Here is a 23,316-nt window from a genome sequence, read left to right on the forward strand (position 1 = left end):
TGAAATTTACAGAGAGAGTGTGTCATTGGTTCGGAACACACTGTGACCGATTGGAAAAATTTCGTACGAGACATTTGCAAAAAGTCTCCTTCCGAATCCCCGGCAGATAATCGAAAATTGAAAAAAAAAAATCCTTCCTCCTAACTTAAAAATAAATAAATAAAAATAAAAATAATAATAAACGAATTTGATAAAAACAAAACAACATTTTATCATAAAAAATAGTCTTTTCGTCCCCGCCCTCAATCTTTAAAACAGTAATTTTTTTAGGGGGGGGAAAAAAAAAAAAAAGTTTTTTTTTCCATTATTTGCTACACATTATTTAAAAAAATAAAATAAATAAAATAATAATAATAACAACAACAACAACAACAACAACAACAACAACACACACACACACACACACACACACACACACCACCACCACCACCACCACCAAATATTTATTCAGGAAACTTACCGTAGGTTTATTTAAAAAAAATTTTTTTATTGTAATTCCATTTTCATTATTGAAATTACAATGACAGATTTCTATTTTTTTTTTTTTTTTACTAGCGTTTTACAATTTGGTCAGCGCCGCTCGGCGCTCGGCATATTCCGCAGGTTTACGTAAGCTGCCAAAATATGCTGGCGCAAAATCCTCGGAAAAACAGGTCGTTCTCTGCATCAGTACCAAAACAAAAGTAATCCTTTGCTCGCCGTTCTCCAGTTTCTATTATTCTGATTCTTTATTTCTTTTCGCTGATTATTTTGTCTTTCTTTCCCTTAAAGAATGTCAAGATGGCAGCATTGTTGTCGACACAATCCCGGTTTTGCCCAGGTTCGATTTGAACACAGTAAGTATTCTTAAAAATTAATGTCTCGATGCCATGTCTCTTTCTGGGCCAAAATCTATCTGCGTACCATGTTTGGTTGAAATCTACGAAAATGTTTCTAAGTCTCTAAACAGATAAACGTACATTTAATTTAAAGACGGTATTATAGGAGGGTCGTTCCAAAAGTAAAGCCTCCTATTTTTTAAAACTCAAAACGTTGAAGAGCTACGAATACGGGAGTGGTAATATTAAAACGAGCGACCGTTTGTGCCCCAGAATTTATTTTTGCTACATAGTCACCCTCATTCTCAATGCATTTTTGCTAAGAATTTAATGACACCTTTCTGCTTCTGACGCACGTCCATAAAAAGGGTTATTAGAGTTTCAAAGTGTCAGTATCTGCAAGAGAAAGATGAAACTTTCAGGTCATAAATGCATAAGTTCAGTCATCATAATAATGCAATTTGAAATCCACTTTGATCTATTCAAGCGAATAAAAAATATAGGAAGCATACACTTGTAGATAGCTTCCTCTATTCTAAGAATAACAGTTATGTTCCAAATTTTTCTCATTGTCTTATACGATGCCGAGCAACGCGGGTGGCTTTGCTAGTTTAACTATAAGATTGTTATTTTCTCCGATTTTCGTAAAAACACATGTTAAATACGCGTGTGGAGGATGATCTATCGATTTTAGCTTTACTGGTGTTTTAAAATTAATGAATATTTACTAATTTATCATTATTACCAGAAATGAAAATTTTTACTTCAAACAAAATAAAATAAAAAAAACAATTAAAAGAATCGTTTTAGCATCGGAAAATAAACACCAATATTCCGATACCGATACCGATTCCAGTGCCACCAAATGTTCTTTGGGGTAATTGCACGAAATCCGCACCAACTTAAAAAAGTGCTCTTTATATGCGTGGTTGCCCAAAGACCACTTGTAACTAGTTGGCGCAATTACCCTGGACTTGGCGCAATTACCCCAAAGTACGGTATATATATGTATCTATAATATAAAGCTGAACGTCTGTGTGTGTGTCTGGTCACGAATAGGCTCCTATATGGTTGACTATTATAGAACATATCATATCACATATAATGATAGAAGATGTATCGAGACACAAGAATGCGTATGTTTAATCTGGCATAATGATGATTCATTAAAATTTTGGGGTGTACGTACGCACCTGGTCCACAAAGTATGGAAATAAAAAATTAAAAAATTAAAAAAACAAACGTTTACAAGTGTTTTTGATATAGATGTACATAATAATACTTTGATAAGTATGTTTTACCTTAAATAGGGATGGTATAATAAAATTGTGGGGTCTGCGTTCGCGCCTGGCCTCCATAGAATGGAAATAGACACAAACTTTAATAAAGACTTTTCATATCTATCTGCGTAAGTATACTTTGATAATTATATTTCAGTTTGAAGAAATATGGTATAATAAAATTATGGGGTGTTCGTTCGCGCCTGACCTCCATAGAATGGAAATATGTCACAAAGTTTAACAAGGTTTTTTAATATAGATTCACAGAATATTGTGATAAGTGTTTCAGTGTGAATAGGTATTATGGGGTTTATCTTTTATTTTTACTTTCATCATATTTTGCTTTGGTTTTGATACCCTCAAATTCGAAGCTATCTCTTTACAACCCTTCTTTTTCATAACCTATCATACTTTCATAAATCAGAGTCCATTTTCTGTAGGCTGTTTTTGAACCCAGTCAAGGACAGGTACTTTTGCTAGTATATATATATATATATATACAGCTTTGTAATTTTATTCTAACGTTTACTCTAAACACAGCTATGTAATTTTATTCTAATTTTATTATTAACCAATATTACTGTACTTATCTACATCATTAATTAACTATTTTGCCTTATATCTTAATACTAGCAGGGCTACCCGGCGTTGCTCGGGACCGTATAAACGATGAAAAAACAAAAGCAGATATTGAACATATGTTTTATTCTTAGGGGAGAGGAATCTTTCATCTCAAGTTTTAGCGTTACAAACAAACATTTGTCTTTTATATATATAGATAATGACAGGTTTTTTGGGGGCCCCCCTCGAAGATAACTGATCAGTTGACCAACTTCTAGTGGTCCGTTTGACGTGAAATTTCGATATTTGTCATCCGGGTGATGGGGCTTCAATATGATACCACATTTGTCAACTCTGGTTGTGTCTGTCAAAAGTTTTAGCGTTACAAACAAACATACATACACACAGACGTTTGAGATTTATATATATAGAAGAAGATAATGACAGGTTTTTGGAGGGCCCCCCTTGAAGAAAACTGATCAGTTGACCTACTTCTAGTGATCCGTTTGACGTGAAATTTCGTTATTTGTCATCCGGGTGATGGGGCTTCAAAATGATAGCAAATTTGTCAAGTTTGGTTGTGTCTGTCAAAAGTTTTAGCGTTACATACAAACCTACATACACACAGATGTTTGGGATTTGGGGGCCCCCCCTTGAAGAAAACTGATCAGTTGACCCACTTTTAGTGGTCCGTTTGACGTGAAATTTCGATATTTGTCATCCGGGTGATGGGGCTTCAATATGATACCACATTTGTCAACTCTGGTTGTGTCTGTCAAAAGTTTTAGCGTTACAAACAAACATACATACACACAGACGTTTGAGATTTATATATATAGACTAGCAGGGCTACCCGGCGTTGCTCGGGACCGTATAAACAATGAAAAAACAAAAGCAGATATTGAACATATGTTTGATTCTTAGGGGAGAGGAATCTTTCATCTCTATGTATTATTTGTTTTATCTACCCTAGGACTGATATTGTTCATGTTTTATCCCTAGCATAGGTAATTTACAGCATGTATATGAAATTGTTTTACCTTAGGGAGAAGAGAACAGGTAATATACAACATAATGTGTCTATATTACATCCCTGGCAACGCCTAGAAACCAGCTAGAACATGTATTTCAGTCAATCTTTATTATATCCTGGGCTATGCCGGGAAACCAGCTAATCTCTTTTTAGTGACTTGACCACCAAAATACCTCCCTAAGTGTGTCCTTTCTTTTGAACTTATTAGATATAGGTATCTAGAAATGTGTGTGAAATTTTGTTGAATGCATTGTTCACTATGATTTTCTTATTGTTCTACACAATATCAACTGTAGCGAAATAACACAGTAAACTTAGTGTAGTGTTAGAATAAAGAGCAAAGGAAAAAATTAGAATCATATTTTGTAATTGCAAATCTAAATTTGCTAGCATGTACCAGTATTGGCCAGGTTGTGGAAATTTGGAACTTATAACATATGTAGTGGCCTTTTCCTAGATACCTATTGCTAAAAATTATACTTTCATTTTGTTAGAAAAATCTCTCTTCAGATGCCCTGCATCATTCAAAATAAAAACAAATATTTTTATAATTGTTTCAGTATATTGCTACACAATGTGAAAGTTTTTAACGTTTGTAAAAAAAATCATGAATGTGCTTATATTGCAAAAAAGAAAATATCAGTGCACAGTATTGAAAGTGTTTGAGATTCAAAAGTCTGTAACATTTCTACTAACTTCATAAGATGTCATGTGAGAAACTGAATTGAATATCAAGACATTATCTGAAGCGTTTTTATTTTGGTGTAACATATGTGTTTACAGTGAACCTTAACTTTTAATAAACAGATTGGTATGCAATGACATAGGCTAAGAATCTTTAAAATATATATAAATTGGAAAAATGTGTGAACAAATGAAAAAAAAATGATCCGCTCCACTTGATGACATCAAGCACAGTAATATTTTAGTGAAGAAAATATGAAATTGATGTTCAGTGATTAGTTTGGATGAATGAGAAAATGTAATTGTTTGATGCATAAAAATAACTCAGTTGCTGTATTTGATATTAAGCAGCAAAATATAGTGATTTGAATATTTGGGAAAACATCAAACCAGATTATGTAAAAAGAAAAAAAAAAGATGAAATTAGAAAATATATATTTTATGTTTATGAGTTCTGCCAATCAAAATTTTGTGGCAGAAATTGGGTGATTACCATGCAATTTTATTTTGGTAAAATTCTTAAATTATTAGAATGTTTATTATAATTTCTAATTAGTGACTTGTTATAATCAAAATCCGCCCTAAAGAGTGTCCTTTCTTTTATTAGGTATCAGAGTAGGTATCAAGATTTCTACTTCTATACAAATGTGATATTTCAGATCTGTACATAAAAAATTTGTTGAATATATAGGTTGAGAATTGTTCTGTGTCGCTCTCTCTCACACACACACGCATTCTCACTTTTATAGATATAATAGATAGATTACTCTAGATATATTTCCATATGTCTGAATACCCTATATACAAATTTTCAAATCTGTAGATAAAAAAATTTGTTGAGTATATAGGTTGAAAATTGTTCTCTCTCTCTCTCTCTCACACACACATTCTCAATTTTAGAGATATAATAGATAGATTATGCTAGATATATTTCCATATGTCTGAATACCCTATATACAAATTTTCTAATCTGTAGATCAAATATTTGTTGAATATATAGGTTGAAAATTGTTCTTACTCTCTCTCTCTCTCTCTCTCTGGCTACCTCACACACACATTCTAACTTTTATAGATATAATAGATAGATTATGCTAGATATATTTCCATATGTGTGAATACCCTATATACAAATTTTCTAATTTGTAGATAAAAAATTTGTAGAGTGCATAGGTTGAGAATTGTTCTCTCTATCTCTCACACACACACATTCTAACTTTTAAAGATATAATAGATTATGCTAGATATATTTCGATATTTCTGAATACCCTATATACAAACATTTGTTGAATGTATAGGTTGAGAACTGTTCTCTCTCTCTCTCTCTCTCTCTCTCGCTCACACACACACACATTCTCACTTTTATAGATATAATAGAAAGATTATCCTAGATATATTTCTATTTGTATGAATACTCTATATACAAATTTTAAAATCTGTAGATAAAGAATTTGTTGAGTATATGGGTTGAGAATTGTTCTCTCTCTCTCTCTCTCTCTCTCTCTCTCACACACACACACACATTCTCACTTTTATAGATATAATAGATTATGCTAGATATATTTCCATATGTCTGAATACCCTATATACAAATTTTCAAATCTGTAGATAAAAAATTTGTTGAGTATATAGGTTGAGAATTGTTCTCTCTCTCTCTATCACACACATTCTCACTTTTATAGATATAATAGACAGATTATGCCAGATATATTGAAATATGTCTGAATGCCCAATATACAAATTTTGAAATCTGTAGATAAAAAATTTGTTGTATACATAGGTTGACAATTGTCCTCTCTCTCACACACACACACACATTCTCACTTTTATACATATAATAGATAGATTATGCTAGATATATTTCTATATGTCTGAACACCCTATATACAAATGTTCAAATCTGTGGATAAAAAATTTGTTGAATGTATAGGTTGAGAATTTTTCTCTCTCTCTTTTTCTCTCTCTCTCTCTCGCTATCTCACACACACGCATTCTCACTTTTATAGATAAAATAGATAGATTATGCTAGATATATTTCCATATGTCTGAATACCCTATATACAAAGTTTCAAATCTGTAGATAAAAAATTTGTTGAATATATAGGTTTAGAATTGTTCTCTCTCTCTCTCTCACACACACATTCTAACTTTTGTAGTTATAATAGATAGATTATGCTAGATATATTTCCATATGTCTGAATACCCTATATACAAATTTTCTAAACTGTAGGTAAAAAATTTGTTGAGTATGTAGGTTAAGAATTGTTCTCTCTCTCTCTCACACACACACACACACAAGTTCTCACTTTTATAGATATAATAGATAGATTATGCTAGATATATTTCTATATGTCTGCCTACCCTATATACAAATTTCCAAATCTGTGCCCAAAAATGTGTGGAATATATAGGTTGAGAATTGTTCTCTCTCTCTCTCTCTCTCTCTCTCACACATATTCTCACTTTTATAGGTTATATAGGTTGAGAATTTTTTGCTCTTTCCATCACTCACATTCACACTTTTATAGATATAATACATAGATTATGCCAGATATATTTACATATGTCTGAATACCCAATATACACATTTTCAAATCTGTAGATAAAAAATTAGTTGAATATATAGGTTGAGAATTGTTCTCTCTCTCTCTCTTTCTCTCTCTCTCACACACACATTCTCACTTTTATAGATATAATAGATAGATTATGCTAGATATATTTCCATACGTCTGAATACCCTATATCCAAATTTTCTAATATGTAGATAAAAAATTTGTTGAATATATAGGGTGAGAATTTTCCTTCCTCTCTTTCTCTCTCTCTCTTTCTCACACACACACAAGCTGAAAATTGTTCTCTCTCTCTCTCTGACTCTCTCTCTCTCTCTCACACACACACACATGGTCATTTTATAGATATAATAGATAGGTTATGCTAGATATATTTCTATATGTCTGAATACCCTATATACAAATTTTTAAATCTGTAGATAAAAAATTTGTTGAGTATATAGGTTGAGAATTGTTCTTTCTCTCTCTCTCTCACACACACATTCTACCTTTTATAGATATAATAGATTATGCTAGATATATTTCCAAATGTCTGAATACCCTATATACAAATTATCAAATCTGTAGATACAAAATTTGTTGAGTATATAGGTTGCGAATTGTTCTCTCTCTCTCTCTCACTCACTCACTCACTCACTCACTCACACACACACACACATTCTACCTTTTATAGATATAATAGATTATGCTAGATATATTTCCATATGTCTGAATACCCTGTATACAAATTTTCAGATCTGTACATAAAAATTAGTTGAATATATAGGTTGAGAATTGTTCTCTCTCTCTCTCTTCTCTCTCTCTCTTTCACACACATTCTCACTTTTCTAGATATAATAGATAGATTATGCTAGATATATTTCCATATGTCTGAATACCCTATATACAAATTTTCTAATCGGTAGATAAAAAATTTGTTGAATATATAGGGTGAGAATTGTACTTACTCTCTCTCTCTCTCTCTCTCTCTCTCTCTCTCACACACGCACACATTCTCACTTTTATGGATATAATAGATAGATTATGCTGGATATATTTCCATATGTCTGAATACCCTATATACAAATGGTCAAATCTGTAGATAACAAATTTATTGAATAGATAGGTTGAGAATTGTTCTCTCTCTCTCTCTCGCAACCTTACACACACAACCACACGCAAACATTCTGACTTTTATAGATATAATAGATCGATTATGCTAGATATATTTCCATATGTCTGAATACCCAATATACAAATTTTCAAATCTGTAGGTAAAAAATTTGTTGAATATATAGGTTGAGAATTGTTCTCTCTCTCTCACACACTCACATTCTCACTTTTATAGATATAATGTATAGATTATGCTAGATATATTTCTATATGTCTGAATACCCTATATACAAAGTTTAAAATCCGTAGATAAAAATACGTTGAGTATATAGGTTGAGAATTGTTCTCTCTCTCTCTTACGCACACACACACACACACACACACACACATTTTCACTTTTATAGATATAATAGATAGATTATGCTAGATATATTTCCATATGTCTGAATACCCTATATACAAATTTTCAAATCTGTAGATAAAAAATGTATTGAATATATAGGTTGAGAATTGTTGTCTCTCTCTCTCTCTCTCTCTCTCTCTCTCTCTCTCTCTCTCTCTGGCTACCTCACACACACACACACACATTTTCACTTTTATAGATATAATAGATAGATTATGCTAGATATATTTCCATATGTCTGAATACCCTATATACAAACTTTCAAATCTGTAGATAAAAAATTTGTTGAGTATATAGGTTGAGAATTGTTCTCTCTCTCTCACACGAAACTGTGCGCTCGGCTTCTTCCCCCCCTTCCCACCCCAAATGCTTGGGAAACTGTGCACTGTTTTTGTTGGTTTTCAAGCTGCCTCTTCCCCCCCCCACACACACACACAGTTTAACAGTAGTAGGAGGTCAAGAGAAAGAGGGTGAGAGAGAGAGAAGAGTAAGTTGGTGAGAGAGAGAGAAAAGAGAAAGAGGGTGTTGGTTTTATATTTTTATTATCGTCTAATATTTTGAAAGCTGAATTTCTAATAAAATGTGCATCTATAGGAGATAATGCCTGGGAATGTGTTCCCCCCCCCCACAGTTTAACAGTGGTGTGACGTCAAGAGAAAGAGGGTGAGAGAGAGGGAAGAGTAAGTGGGTGAGAGAGAGAAAGAGAGAAAAAAAAGAAAGACGGTGTTGGTTACGGTGTTGGTTTTGTGAAAAAAGTTGTTATTTACAATTGTTCGCATTCTTGGCCTTTTGGTCAAGATCAAAGTGTAGTATCTGTTCTTCAGATGCTGCACTTCTATTTCTTGTTCTCTTTCGGTGGAGGAGAAATCCTCCACGACTGAGACAATTTTTATTTTTGTACCTTTTCTCCACGTTAAAAAACGACCCTGGTGTCTAACTCTGTCCCGTGGGGAGGCATAGTAAATAGGTACAATTGTTCGCCATTAGTGGATGTTGACGTCACGTCACGTGACATGACTAAGCGTTTTTTTTTTTTAGTATGAATAACATTTTTTGTTTTAATTATAAAGTCTACACTTAATTTTATAGAAAATGATGTATATATAATAGAAAAAAAAATTACTGGTTTTGTTGGATTCAAGTGGACCCCCCCTCCAGTTTAAGAGATAGCAGGTCACGTGGTAATATACAAAATGGCTAGCGTAAATATAAAGATCGGTTTTTTTATCGACGAATATTTTGAAAGCTGAATTTTTTTTTATTCCTGTACATTTTTTCCTGATATTTTTCGTTAAAACTCTTGTATAAATACTATTTTTAACCAGTTAAATACGTTGGAGACATTGTCATGGAGTTTAATAATCTCTAGAACAAAGCAGAAGAGAAATTACAAAAGTATCGGTAAAACAAAGTGTTTGTTTACATTTGTTCGTGTTCGCCATTACTGGATGTTGACGTCACGTCACGTGACATGACTAAGCGTTTTTGGATTATGTAATATTAACATTAAAATGACAGGTTTTTTGGGGGGCCCCCCTAGGAGAGAAATGATCAGTTCACCCCCTTTTAATGGTCCGTTTGGTGTGGAATTTCGATATTTGTCATGCGGGTGATCAAGGTTCAATATGATACATAATTTGTCAACTTTGGTTGTGTCTGTCAAAAGTTTGAGCTGACGTCACGTCACGTGACACGTATTGAATAACGTTAAAATGACAGGTTTTTTGGGGGGCCCCCCTAGGAGAAAAACGATCAGTTGACCCCTTTCTACTGGTCCGTTTGACGTGAAATTTCGATATTTGTCATCCGGGTGATCAAGGTGCAATATGATACCAAATTTGTCAACTCTGGTTCCGTCTTTCAAAAGTTTTAGCGTTACAAACAAACATACATACATACATACATACATACACACCGATTTTTGCCTTTTATATATATAGACTAGCAGGGCTACCCGGCGTTGCTCGGGACCGTATAAACAATGAAAAAACAAAAGCAGATATTGAACATATGTTTGATTCTTAGGGGAGAGGAATCTTTCATCTCTATGTATTATTTGTTTTATCTACCCTAGGACTGATATTGTTCATGTTTTATCCCTAGCATAGGTAATTTACAGCATGTATATGAAATTGTTTTACCTTAGGGAGAAGAGAACAGGTAATATACAACATAATGTGTCTATATTACATCCCTGGCAACGCCTAGAAACCAGCTAGAACATGTATTTCAGTCAATCTTTATTATATCCTGGGCTATGCCGGGAAACCAGCTAATCTCTTTTTAGTGACTTGACCACCAAAATACCTCCCTAAGTGTGTCCTTTCTTTTGAACTTATTAGATATAGGTATCTAGAAATGTGTGTGAAATTTTGTTGAATGCATTGTTCACTATGATTTTCTTATTGTTCTACACAATATCAACTGTAGCGAAATAACACAGTAAACTTAGTGTAGTGTTAGAATAAAGAGCAAAGGAAAAAATTAGAATCATATTTTGTAATTGCAAATCTAAATTTGCTAGCATGTACCAGTATTTGCCAGGTTGTGGAAATTTGGAACTTATAACATATGTAGTGGCCTTTTCCTAGATACCTATTGCTAAAAATTATACTTTCATTTTGTTAGAAAAATCTCTCTTCAGATGCCCTGCATCATTCAAAATAAAAACAAATATTTTTATAATTGTTTCAGTATATTGCTACACAATGTGAAAGTTTTTAACGTTTGTAAAAAAAATCATGAATGTGCTTATATTGCAAAAAAGAAAATATCAGTGCACAGTATTGAAAGTGTTTGAGATTCAAAAGTCTGTAACATTTCTACTAACTTCATAAGATGTCATGTGAGAAACTGAATTGAATATCAAGACATTATCTGAAGCGTTTTTATTTTGGTGTAACATATGTGTTTACAGTGAACCTTAACTTTTAATAAACAGATTGGTATGCAATGACATAGGCTAAGAATCTTTAAAATATATATAAATTGGAAAAATGTGTGAACAAATGAAAAAAAAATGATCCGCTCCACTTGATGACATCAAGCACAGTAATATTTTAGTGAAGAAAATATGAAATTGATGTTCAGTGATTATTTTGGATGAATGAGAAAATGTAATTGTTTGATGCATAAAAATAACTCAGTTGCTGTATTTGATATTAAGCAGCAAAATATAGTGATTTGAATATTTGGGAAAACATCAAACCAGATTATGTAAAAAGAAAAAAAAAAGATGAAATTAGAAAATATATATTTTATGTTTATGAGTTCTGCCAATCAAAATTTTGTGGCAGAAATTGGGTGATTACCATGCAATTTTATTTTGGTAAAATTCTTAAATTATTAGAATGTTTATTATAATTTCTAATTAGTGACTTGTTATAATCAAAATCCGCCCTAAAGAGTGTCCTTTCTTTTATTAGGTATCAGAGTAGGTATCAAGATTTCTACTTCTATACAAATGTGATATTTCAGATCTGTACATAAAAAATTTGTTGAATATATAGGTTGAGAATTGTTCTGTGTCGCTCTCTCTCACACACACACACGCATTCTCACTTTTATAGATATAATAGATAGATTACTCTAGATATATTTCCATATGTCTGAATACCCTATATACAAATTTTCAAATCTGTAGATAAAAAATTTGTTGAGTATATAGGTTGAAAATTGTTCTCTCTCTCTCTCTCACACACACATTCTCAATTTTAGAGATATAATAGATAGATTATGCTAGATATATTTCCATATGTCTGAATACCCTATATACAAATTTTCTAATCTGTAGATCAAATATTTGTTGAATATATAGGTTGAAAATTGTTCTTACTCTCTCTCTCTCTCTCTCTGGCTACCTCACACACACATTCTAACTTTTATAGATATAATAGATAGATTATGCTAGATATATTTCCATATGTGTGAATACCCTATATACAAATTTTCTAATTTGTAGATAAAAAATTTGTAGAGTGCATAGGTTGAGAATTGTTCTCTCTATCTCTCACACACACACATTCTAACTTTTAAAGATATAATAGATTATGCTAGATATATTTCGATATTTCTGAATACCCTATATATAAAAATTTGTTGAATGTATAGGTTGAGAACTGTTCTCTCTCTCTCTCTCTCTCTCTCTCGCTGACACACACACATTCTCACTTTTATAGATATAATAGAAAGATTATCCTAGATATATTTCTATTTGTATGAATACTCTATATACAAATTTTAAAATCTGTAGATAAAGAATTTGTTGAGTATATGGGTTGAGAATTGTTCTCTCTCTCTCTCTCTCTCACACACACACACACATTCTCACTTTTATAGATATAATAGATTATGCTAGATATATTTCCATATGTCTGAATACCCTATATACAAATTTTCAAATCTGTAGATAAAAAATTTGTTGAGTATATAGGTTGAGAATTGTTCTCTCTCTCTCTATCACACACATTCTCACTTTTATAGATATAATAGACAGATTATGCCAGATATATTAAAATATGTCTGAATGCCCAATATACAAATTTTGAAATCTGTAGATAAAAAATTTGTTGTATACATAGGTTGACAATTGTCCTCTCTCTCACACACACACACATTCTCACTTTTATACATATAATAGATAGATTATGCTAGATATATTTCTATATGTCTGAACACCCTATATACAAATGTTCAAATCTGTGGATAAAAAATTTGTTGAATGTATAGGTTGAGAATTTTTATCTCTCTCTTTTTCTCTCTCTCTCTCTCTCGCTATCTCACACACACGCATTCTCACTTTTATAGATAAAATAGATAGATTATGCTAGATATATTTCCATATGTCTGAATACCCTATATACAAAGTTTCAAATCTGTAGATAAAAAATTTGTTGAATATATAGGTTTAGAATTGTTCTCTCTCTCTCTCACACACACATTCTAACTTTTGTAGTTATAATAGATAGATTATGCTAGATATATTTCCATATGTCTGAATACCCTATATACAAATTTTCTAAACTGTAGGTAAAAAATTTGTTGAGTATGTAGGTTAAGAATTGTTCTCTCTCTCTCTCACACACACACACACACACACAAGTTCTCACTTTTATAGATATAATAGATAGATTATGCTAGATATATTTCTATATGTCTGCCTACCCTATATACAAATTTCCAAATCTGTGCCCAAAAATGTGTGGAATATATAGGTTGAGAATTGTTCTCTCTCTCTCTCTCTCACACATATTCTCACTTTTATAGGTTATATAGGTTGAGAATTTTTTGCTCTTTCCATCACTCACAGTCAAACTTTTATAGATATAATACATAGATTATGCCAGATATATTTACATATGTCTGAATACCCAATATACACATTTTCAAATCTGTAGATAAAAAATTAGTTGAATATATAGGTTGAGAATTGTTCTCTCTCTCTCTCTCTTTCTCTCTCTCTCTCACACACACATTCTCACTTTTATAGATATAATAGATAGATTATGCTAGATATATTTCCATACGTCTGAATACCCTATATCCAAATTTTCTAATATGTAGATAAAAAATTTGTTGAATATATAGGGTGAGAATTTTCCTTCCTCTCTTTCTCTCTCTCTCTTTCTCACACACACAAGCTGAAAATTGTTCTCTCTCTCTCTCTGACTCTCTCTCTCTCTCTCACACACACACACATGGTCATTTTATAGATATAATAGATAGGTTATGCTAGATATATTTCTATATGTCTGAATACCCTATATACAAATTTTTAAATCTGTAGATAAAAAATTTGTTGAGTATATAGGTTGAGAATTGTTCTTTCTCTATCTCTCACACACACATTCTCACTTTTATAGATATAATAGATTATGCTAGATATATTTACAAATGTCTGAATACCCTATATACAAATTTTCAAATCTGTAAAGATAGAATTTGTTGAATATATAGGTTGAGAATTGTTCTCTCTCTCTCTCTTTCACACATATTCTCACTTTTATAGATATAATAGATAGATTATGCTAGATATATTTCCTTATGTCTGAATACCCTATATACAAATTATCAAATCTGTAGATACAAAATTTGTTGAGTATATAGGTTGAGAATTGTTCTCTCTCTCTCTCTCACTCACTCACTCACTCACTCACTCACACACACACACACACACACATTCTACCTTTTATAGATATAATAGATTATGCTAGATATATTTCCATATGTCTGAATACCCTGTATACAAATTTTCAGATCTGTACATAAAAATTAGTTGAATATATAGGTTGAGAATTGTTCTCTCTCTCTCTCTTCTCTCTCTCTCTCTTTTACACACATTCTCACTTTTCTAGATATAATAGATAGATTATGCTAGATATATTTCAAAATGTCTGAATACCCTATATACAAATTTTCTAATCGGTAGATAAAAAATTTGTTGAATATATAGGGTGAGAATTGTACTTACTCTCTCTCTCTCTCTCTCTCTCTCACGCACACATTCTCACTTTTATGGATATAATAGATAGATTATGCTGGATATATTTCCATATGTCTGAATACCCTATATACAAATGGTCAAATCTGTAGATAACAAATTTATTGAATAGATAGGTTGAGAAATGTTCTCTCTCTCTCTCTCGCAACCTTACACACACAACCACACGCAAACATTCTGACTTTTATAGATATAATAGATCGATTATGCTAGATATATTTCCATATGTCTGAATACCCAATATACAAATTTTCAAATCTGTAGGTAAAAAATTTGTTGAATATATAGGTTGAGAATTGTTCTCTCTCTCTCACACACTCACATTCTCACTTTTATAGATATAATGTATAGATTATGCTAGATATATTTCTATATGTCTGAATACCCTATATACAAAGTTTAAAATCCGTAGATAAAAATACGTTGAGTATATAGGTTGAGAATTGTTCTCTCTCTCTCTTACGCACACACACACACAGACACACACACATTTTCACTTTTATAGATATAATAGATAGATTATGCTAGATATATTTCCATATGTCTGAATACCCTATATACAAATTTTCAAATCTGTAGATAAAAAATGTATTGAATATATAGGTTGAGAATTGTTGTCTCTCTCTCTCTCTCTCTCTCTCTCTGGCTACCTCACACACACACACATTTTCACTTTTATAGATATAATAGATAGATTATGCTAGATATATTTCCATATGTCTGAATACCCTATATACAAACTTTCAAATCTGTAGATAAAAAATTTGTTGAGTATATAGGTTGAGAATTGTTCTCTCTCTCTCACACGAAACTGTGCGCTCGGCTTCTTCCCCCCCTTCCCACCCCAAATGCTTGGGAAACTGTGCACTGTTTTTGTTGGTTTTCAAGCTGCCTCTTCCCCCCCCCCACACACACACACAGTTTAACAGTAGTAGGAGGTCAAGAGAAAGAGGGTGAGAGAGAGAGAAGAGTAAGTTGGTGAGAGAGAGAGAAAAGAGAAAGAGGGTGTTGGTTTTATATTTTTATTATCGTCTAATATTTTGAAAGCTGAATTTCTAATAAAATGTGCATCTATAGGAGATAATGCCTGGGAATGTGTTCCCCCCCCCACAGTTTAACAGTGGTGTGACGTCAAGAGAAAGAGGGTGAGAGAGAGGGAAGAGTAAGTGGGTGAGAGAGAGAAAGAGAGAGAAAAAAAAAGAAAGACGGTGTTGGTTTTGTGAAAAAAGTTGTTATTTACAATTGTTCGCATTCTTGGCCTTTTGGTCAAGATCAAAGTGTAGTATCTGTTCTTCAGATGCTGCACTTCTATTTCTTGTTCTCTTTCGGTGGAGGAGAAATCCTCCACGACTGAGACAATTTTTATTTTTGTACCTTTTCTCCACGTTAAAAAACGACCCTGGTGTCTAACTCTGTCCCGTGGGGAGGCATAGTAAATAGGTACAATTGTTCGCCATTAGTGGATGTTGACGTCACGTCACGTGACATGACTAAGCGTTTTTTTTTTTTAGTATGAATAACATTTTTTGTTTTAATTATAAAGTCTACACTTAATTTTATAGAAAATGATGTATATATAATAGAAAAAAAAAATTACTGGTTTTGTTGGATTCAAGTGGATCCCCCCCCCTCCAGTTTAAGAGATAGCAGGTCACGTGGTAATATACAAAATGGCTAGCGTAAATATAAAGATCGGTTTTTTTATCGACGAATATTTTGAAAGCTGAATTTTTTTTTATTCCTGTACATTTTTTCCTGATATTTTTCGTTAAAACTCTTGTATAAATACTATTTTTAACCAGTTAAATACGTTGGAGACATTGTCATGGAGTTTAATTATCTCTAGAACAAAGCAGAAGAGAAATTACAAAAGTATCGGTAAAACAAAGTGTTTGTTTACATTTGTTCGCCATTACTGGATGTTGACGTCACGTCACGTGACATGACTAAGCGTTTTTGGATTATGTAATATTAACATTAAAATGACAGGTTTTTTTGGGGGCCCCCCTAGGAGAGAAATGATCAGTTCACCCCCTTTTAATGGTCCGTTTGGTGTGGAATTTCGATATTTGTCATGCGGGTGATCAAGGTTCAATATGATACATAATTTGTCAACTTTGGTTGTGTCTGTCAAAAGTTTGAGCTGACGTCACGTCACGTGACACGTATTGAATAACGTTAAAATGACAGGTTTTTTGGGGGGCCCCCCTAGGAGAAAAACGATCAGTTGACCCCTTTCTACTGGTCCGTTTGACGTGAAATTTCGATATTTGTCATCCGGGTGATCAAGGTGCAATATGATACTGGTTCCGTCTTTCAAAAGTTTTAGCGTTACAAACAAACATACATACATACATACATACACACCGATTTTTGCCTTTTATATATATAGAAGAAGATAGAAGAAGATTTTCCAGATTCATCTGCACTACTTAAATGCCAGGTTTATTTATGGTGTCTTTTATTTAAAAAAAAACAAAAAAACACTCAATATTTTGCTGATGAGGAGATTTTGTTTAAAAAAAAACTATATGATGAAATTATTGTCCTTGACTCAATGTCTGTCACAATAAAAACATCGTTTCCGAAACAATCGTAAAATTTATTGGCTTTGTTGTGCTCCTTCTTATGAAACGGATTTTTAATTTTTAATTTTAATTTTGAATTATAAATTATCAATCACCTTACTATATATATATATATATATATATATATATATATATATATATATATATATATATATATATATATGTGTGTGTGTGTGTGTGTGTTACAGAGGATCAGAAAAACATTGGTACCGTTGGTTTCGAAGTCAAACAAATGGGACCAATACCTGGTCACCTACATGGGGCTCTCTTCAGCCTCTGTTTATATCTGTGGTGGGGGTTTTCAGGTGACAGATATTAATAGAGGATGAAGAGAGTCTACCAAAGGTCACCAGATATTTGCTCCCTTTGTTTTGTATTTGAAACCAACTGTACCGTACTGATGTTGTTCTGATTGTAACACAAATATAAACAAATATTATGTTCTTATTTTGATATTGTCTTAATAATCGAACACTTTTCTGAGGTTCTGTCCCACGAACATTACACACACACACACACACACACACACACACACACACACACACACATATATATATATATATATATATATATATATATATATATATATATATATATATATATATATATATATTAGACTAAAGAAACTTTGAATAAAAAAAATGTAAAAATAAAAAATGAAGAATGCAGTTGAAATTCCCGGAAAAAAAATAAAACAAAAAACAAACCTATCGCAGACTTAGCATCTACATAATCCGACTTCTAAAAAGTTTATAATTACTAAAGAGAATTCATTTATATAAGGAGAAGAGAAAAAAAGCCTTAACTAAAATTGTTAAATAGAAATAGACTAAGCACTTGCATAAGCCGATTTCTCAATACACACACACACACACACACACACACACACACACACACACACACACACACACACATATGTGTGTGTGTGTGTGTGTGTATCACTTAATTTTAAAAAGCAAAGTGCTCGGTCGTAGGGTCTATAAGATCTAATATAAATATTTTATTTAAAAACTCGAAGATGGCAACATTTGTTTTTTTTTGTTTTTTTTACATAGGCATTACCACTTATCAAGGCCAAGAGGCCACTCAAGGATAAGGGTTAAAGTGTGTACAGTAGAAATTGGATAATATAGTAACCGTTAGTAATGGAGATTCGGTAAATTTTTTAACTTATATGGAACGGCTCATCAAAAACTTGTTTGCGTTAAACTTGAAGACAACCATATTGTAGTCAGCTGGAAAGCAGAAAAACGGAAGACAATTCCATAGGCGTGCAGTTCTAAGAAAGAAGCTTTGCTAATGGAATCTACACTTAGGTTTAGGCACAAATAAAGAGTGAGGGAAACTAGTGATAGCGTTTTCTGCTAGACGAGTGTTTCTTGTGAAAGTTTGGCGAGGGGGGACCATAGAATGGAGCTCAGCTGAGCACCTGCCATGAGAATAACGATAAAGCAGAGACAAATTCGCAACATATCTTCTGTGAGAAAGAGGTTGCAGGGAAAAGAAAAGGACATCCCCCATAAGGCTATCAAGGCAGGATAAGTTCTTTCTTGCAGCTCCTGCCCAGATGTGGCAACAGTACTCCATCCTCGGACATACCTGGCTCTTATATAGATAGAGAATTGCATCAGCAGTGAGATATCTACTGGATCGATAGAAGGATCCCACCATTTTTCCAGCGGCCTTGGCAACGGATTTTATGTATATGTACCATTTAAGATCAGGAGTAAAGGTCAACTTGTCAAAACATGAGGCCTCCTCAAGACAAGAGCCATTCATTTCAATTGATGCCAGATGGGGATCAGAGTGTTGATGATCTAAAGATAAAAGCTTGGTTTTAGATGCATTAAAAGTAACAAACCACCTCTTTCCCCATTGTACCACTTGCTCAAGATCAGAGGAGAGAGAATCAGAGAGAACTTGGTCGTTTACAGTCTTAGATGTGCTATCATAGATAGTAGTGTCATCAGCATAGATGTCTACGAATGATGCAAGGATGTGATTTGGAAGATCATTAATGTAGATCAGGAAGAGAGTTGAGCCCAGGATGGACCCCTGAGGGACTCCAGCATTAATACTAAAAGCTTCTGATTTCTGCCCATCAACCACTACTCTTATGAACCTATCGGAGAGAAATGATTTAATAATTGAGAACATATTTCTAGTTATACCATAGCTGGAGATCTTGTGAAGTAAACCTTTATGCCATACTCTATCAAAGGCCTTTGATATGTCAAGAGCAATTGCCCTAGAAAGATAGCCTCTGTCGAGAGATTTGCTAATCCTATGAGATATAACTGTAAGCACATCTGCTGTAGATCTAGTAGAACGGAAACCATATTGCGTGTCACTAAGAAGGTTATTTTTGCTAAGATGGTTGATTACTTCTCTATTTAACACAGATTCCAGCAACTTACTCATGATGCACAGGAGACTTATTGACCTGTACTGTTTATGTCGATACCGGAAGTTTATATGTTCCTATTTATAATGCCTCCCCACAAGACAGAGTTAGACACCAGGATCGTTTTTTTTAATGTGGAGAATAGGAACAAAAATAAAAATTGTCTCAGTCGTGAAGGATTTCTCCTCCACTGACAGAGAACAAGAAATTGAAGTGCAGCATCTGAAGAACAGATACTACACTTTCATCTTGTCCCGAAGGCCAAGACTGTTGCGTGAGCGCTATCAGTCCCACAGTCAAACAGGCTCGCATATTTGTTAGCTCAGTTTCCGATTTTCATCATATATTTACTCCTTGCCTTGCTAGATTAGTTTAAATCAAGGATTCTCATTAGATTATATTAGTTTTAATAAGGTGATGCAAGACAAGTTGAAATAAAAACAGGGTGTTTGCTATATGTTACTCTTTTGTGTTTATTTTTGTTTCGTCTTCTTTTGCAATGGTACTAACTTCTTGCTTTAATTTTAGGATTAAGTATTATTATTAAGTTAAATACGTTGCTGTATAGATTTAATGCAACTTTGTATTTAACCGCGTGTTCAGCACGTTCTAAAGTTAAGGACCTAAATTTTAGGGGGTGTAAGATTTGAGAGAAATTATCTTAAGGAGTACAAACCAAAAATGGTTACAAACCACTGATTTAAATCAATTCAGCCTACAGCGGTCTAACTTTAGGGAATGTTATATAGCCAGGAGACTCAGGAGAGTCAGCTTAATTCTAGGTATAGACTGATGTAATCCAATTTACCAAATTTTCGCTACTAACGATTACTACGATATTGTCCCATTGACTACTGTACACTCATTAACCCTTATTCTCGAATGGTCCTTTAAGTGGTGACTCCTTTGTAAAAATAAAAAATTCAGGGAACTCTCTGATTGCAATATTAACAGTTCCTTATACTACACTCGTTAATAATTAACAGTTTAATCATTTTTCCGTTTTTCTGCTTTCCGGCTGACTACAATATGGTTGTGTTCAAGTCTAAAGTAAATAAGTTCTTGATGAGCCGTTCCATATAAGTTATCAAATTTACCAAATTTTCATTACTAATGATTACTATATTGTCCAATTTCTACTGTACACTCTTTAACCCTTATCCTTGAGTGGCCTCTGGGCCTTGATAATGTGGTGATGCCTATGTAAAAAAAACCAAAAAAAAACTAGCAGCTGCACCGTGTCGGCACACACAACACCTAGTCAAAGACAAAATCGAGTACACTCAACATCAAGTACACTCAACAGCGTCTTACGATCAACGCTTACCCTGTGAACTCAGAGTATGGGAAATTCCCATACGCACAAAACAAAATCACTGAAAAAACAAAAATACCCTGTGAACTAAGTGTAAGGATAATGAGTAAACATTGGATAAAACGATGGTTAAAATTATTACAAACTTGCCAGGATTCGAACCTGGAATCTTCCACATTATCAACCAAGCTCCAACTTCTATCCCATCACCACAATGTTGCATCCCTGTGCCTGGTTTACAAGTATTTTAATGGAATGTGCTCTGATGAACTCATGGCACTTGTGTCTTCTTGACGTACATACCCCTAAGTAACCCAACAAGCATCAAAGCTTCACCTCTTCACTGTTGAGGTCCCTAGATATAGGAAATCTTTTTACTCTAATAAAGTCTTCTTTTGGACTTTGGAATTCCGTTCCTGTTTATAGAAGACATATTCAGCTCCCTTTAGACGATGGAATATTCAATATATAACATGAGAAACATTGTTCATTAATTGATGTCATAATAATGAAAAAAATCTCCACAAAACATTCCATTAATTATTTTTAACCCTCATCTCATAAAATTCTTCATCATTCAATTGACAATACACCCATCTCGTTAAATTTTATCCTCGGATTGCTTTCGACCTTGATGAACAGTGATTCATTAATCAAAAAAAATTCTACTAACAAATCAAAGTTTGATACGTCAGCTTAAATGCTATTTTAGTCTGACTTTTAAAATTTCACAAGAAAACTGTATATGTTAGATAACACGACCATTAGAGGGGAGCTCGTGTTGTATACGTCAGAAATTTTACCTTTTATTGGTCCCTAGACAAAAGGGGGGTCGACCTGTAAATTCACCCTTGTCTGTTCGTCTTTTCGTCTGTCCGCACTTTTCTCAAAAACTATGCCTTAGAATTTTTTGAAATTTTTGCACAAACATTAAACCTGATATGAGTAAAAAAAGTAACAGAACGGCTTTTCCGGGAAAATTCCGGTTGCCCTCCCCCCCTAAGAGTGTCTTTCGAGTTAAAATGGCTAAAATTGACTAAAATTGACACTTTTGTGCTTATTAAAAAAAATTAATGCCTTGGATTTTTATAAAACTTTTTGAAAAGTTGTAACTAACTGATTTCTATATAATTTTGCTTGTCTATACTTCGCAATAACTTTTGGGTGTTCCCCAGGGGCTGTTTTAGGGCTAATAAAAACACTCCATTTTTGGGACTGTTTTACCATATTTGTCCAAAATTTTCTGTGTATATCTATTTAGCAGTTTAACATGGTGATGAATTCAAATTTAAATATGTCAAGGCCCTGGGGACTTTTGGGGCAAAATGTGTGTGTCTGTGGGGGGGGGGGAATGATGGACTTAGTCATTTCTTTTTTTGCATGGTGCAGAACTCAAATTTACATATGTTAAGGCCTAAAATTGCGCCGTTTGTTCATTTTCACCAGGATTTGATGTTCCCTGGGGACTTTTGGGACTAAATGGAGAAGGGGGGGGATAAATGCTGAACTTAGTCATTATTTTTATACCTCATTCACTGTGCACTCACGGAGGAGTGGGGACATGCATGCTTCACTTGTTTGTTAGGAAATTACATGCATTTCATTTCTTTTTGCTTATATAGAAAACTGGACTGTCGTTTGCATTGTCACAGACAAATTTCACTAAACCAAATTCCTTGACTGGCTACAACATATACATTTCGCACATCAGTCGGATGATTGGTTGGTTCTCCGTAGAGACCAGGTAAGATCTAGTCGTGGGTATGACGTTAAACTACATCAGGTAGTGTGGTTTGAATTTGTCATGTTATTAACTAATAATAATGCTCTATCCACAATAATGAGTATATAGTTATTGTATTAGTATTACTTCACGATAACGTTGAAAACACATCTAATACTTTTTATTTGTTTTACATAAGTATTTATATGTCGCTACACATCCATGAGCATGTTTCGGTGAGCCAGTTACAAGTAACTAGAGACCTCTTCAGGCGATATTGCTTATACAAAAGTAGACTCTGTAATAAAAATTGGAAAGAAGTTTCCAGTATAAAAATAATCAGGCGGTC

General features: G+C 33.2%; 1 protein-coding gene and 2 pseudogenes across 2 annotated transcripts in view; all 3 read left to right on the forward strand.

Annotated features, from left to right (window-relative positions):
- The window catches only part of LOC145286182 (uncharacterized), an 82,879-nt gene that overhangs the window by 16,311 nt on the left and 43,252 nt on the right, over window positions 1-23,316 (forward strand). For both annotated transcript variants that reach the window (XM_080134972.1, XM_080134971.1), the window contains exons 5-6: window positions 772-836; window positions 22,867-22,988. In XM_080134972.1, the coding sequence (XP_079991098.1) occupies window positions 772-836; window positions 22,867-22,988 (187 nt within the window). The remainder of the gene's footprint in view (window positions 1-771; window positions 837-22,866; window positions 22,989-23,316) is intronic.
- Window positions 9,211-9,344, forward strand: LOC145286721 (U2 spliceosomal RNA; annotated as a pseudogene).
- Window positions 16,183-16,316, forward strand: LOC145286722 (U2 spliceosomal RNA; annotated as a pseudogene).

Source organism: Euprymna scolopes, chromosome 10, assembly GCF_053919585.1.
Source record: "Euprymna scolopes isolate OS-2025 chromosome 10, ASM5391958v1, whole genome shotgun sequence".
Lineage (NCBI taxonomy): Eukaryota > Metazoa > Mollusca > Cephalopoda > Sepiida > Sepiolidae > Euprymna > Euprymna scolopes.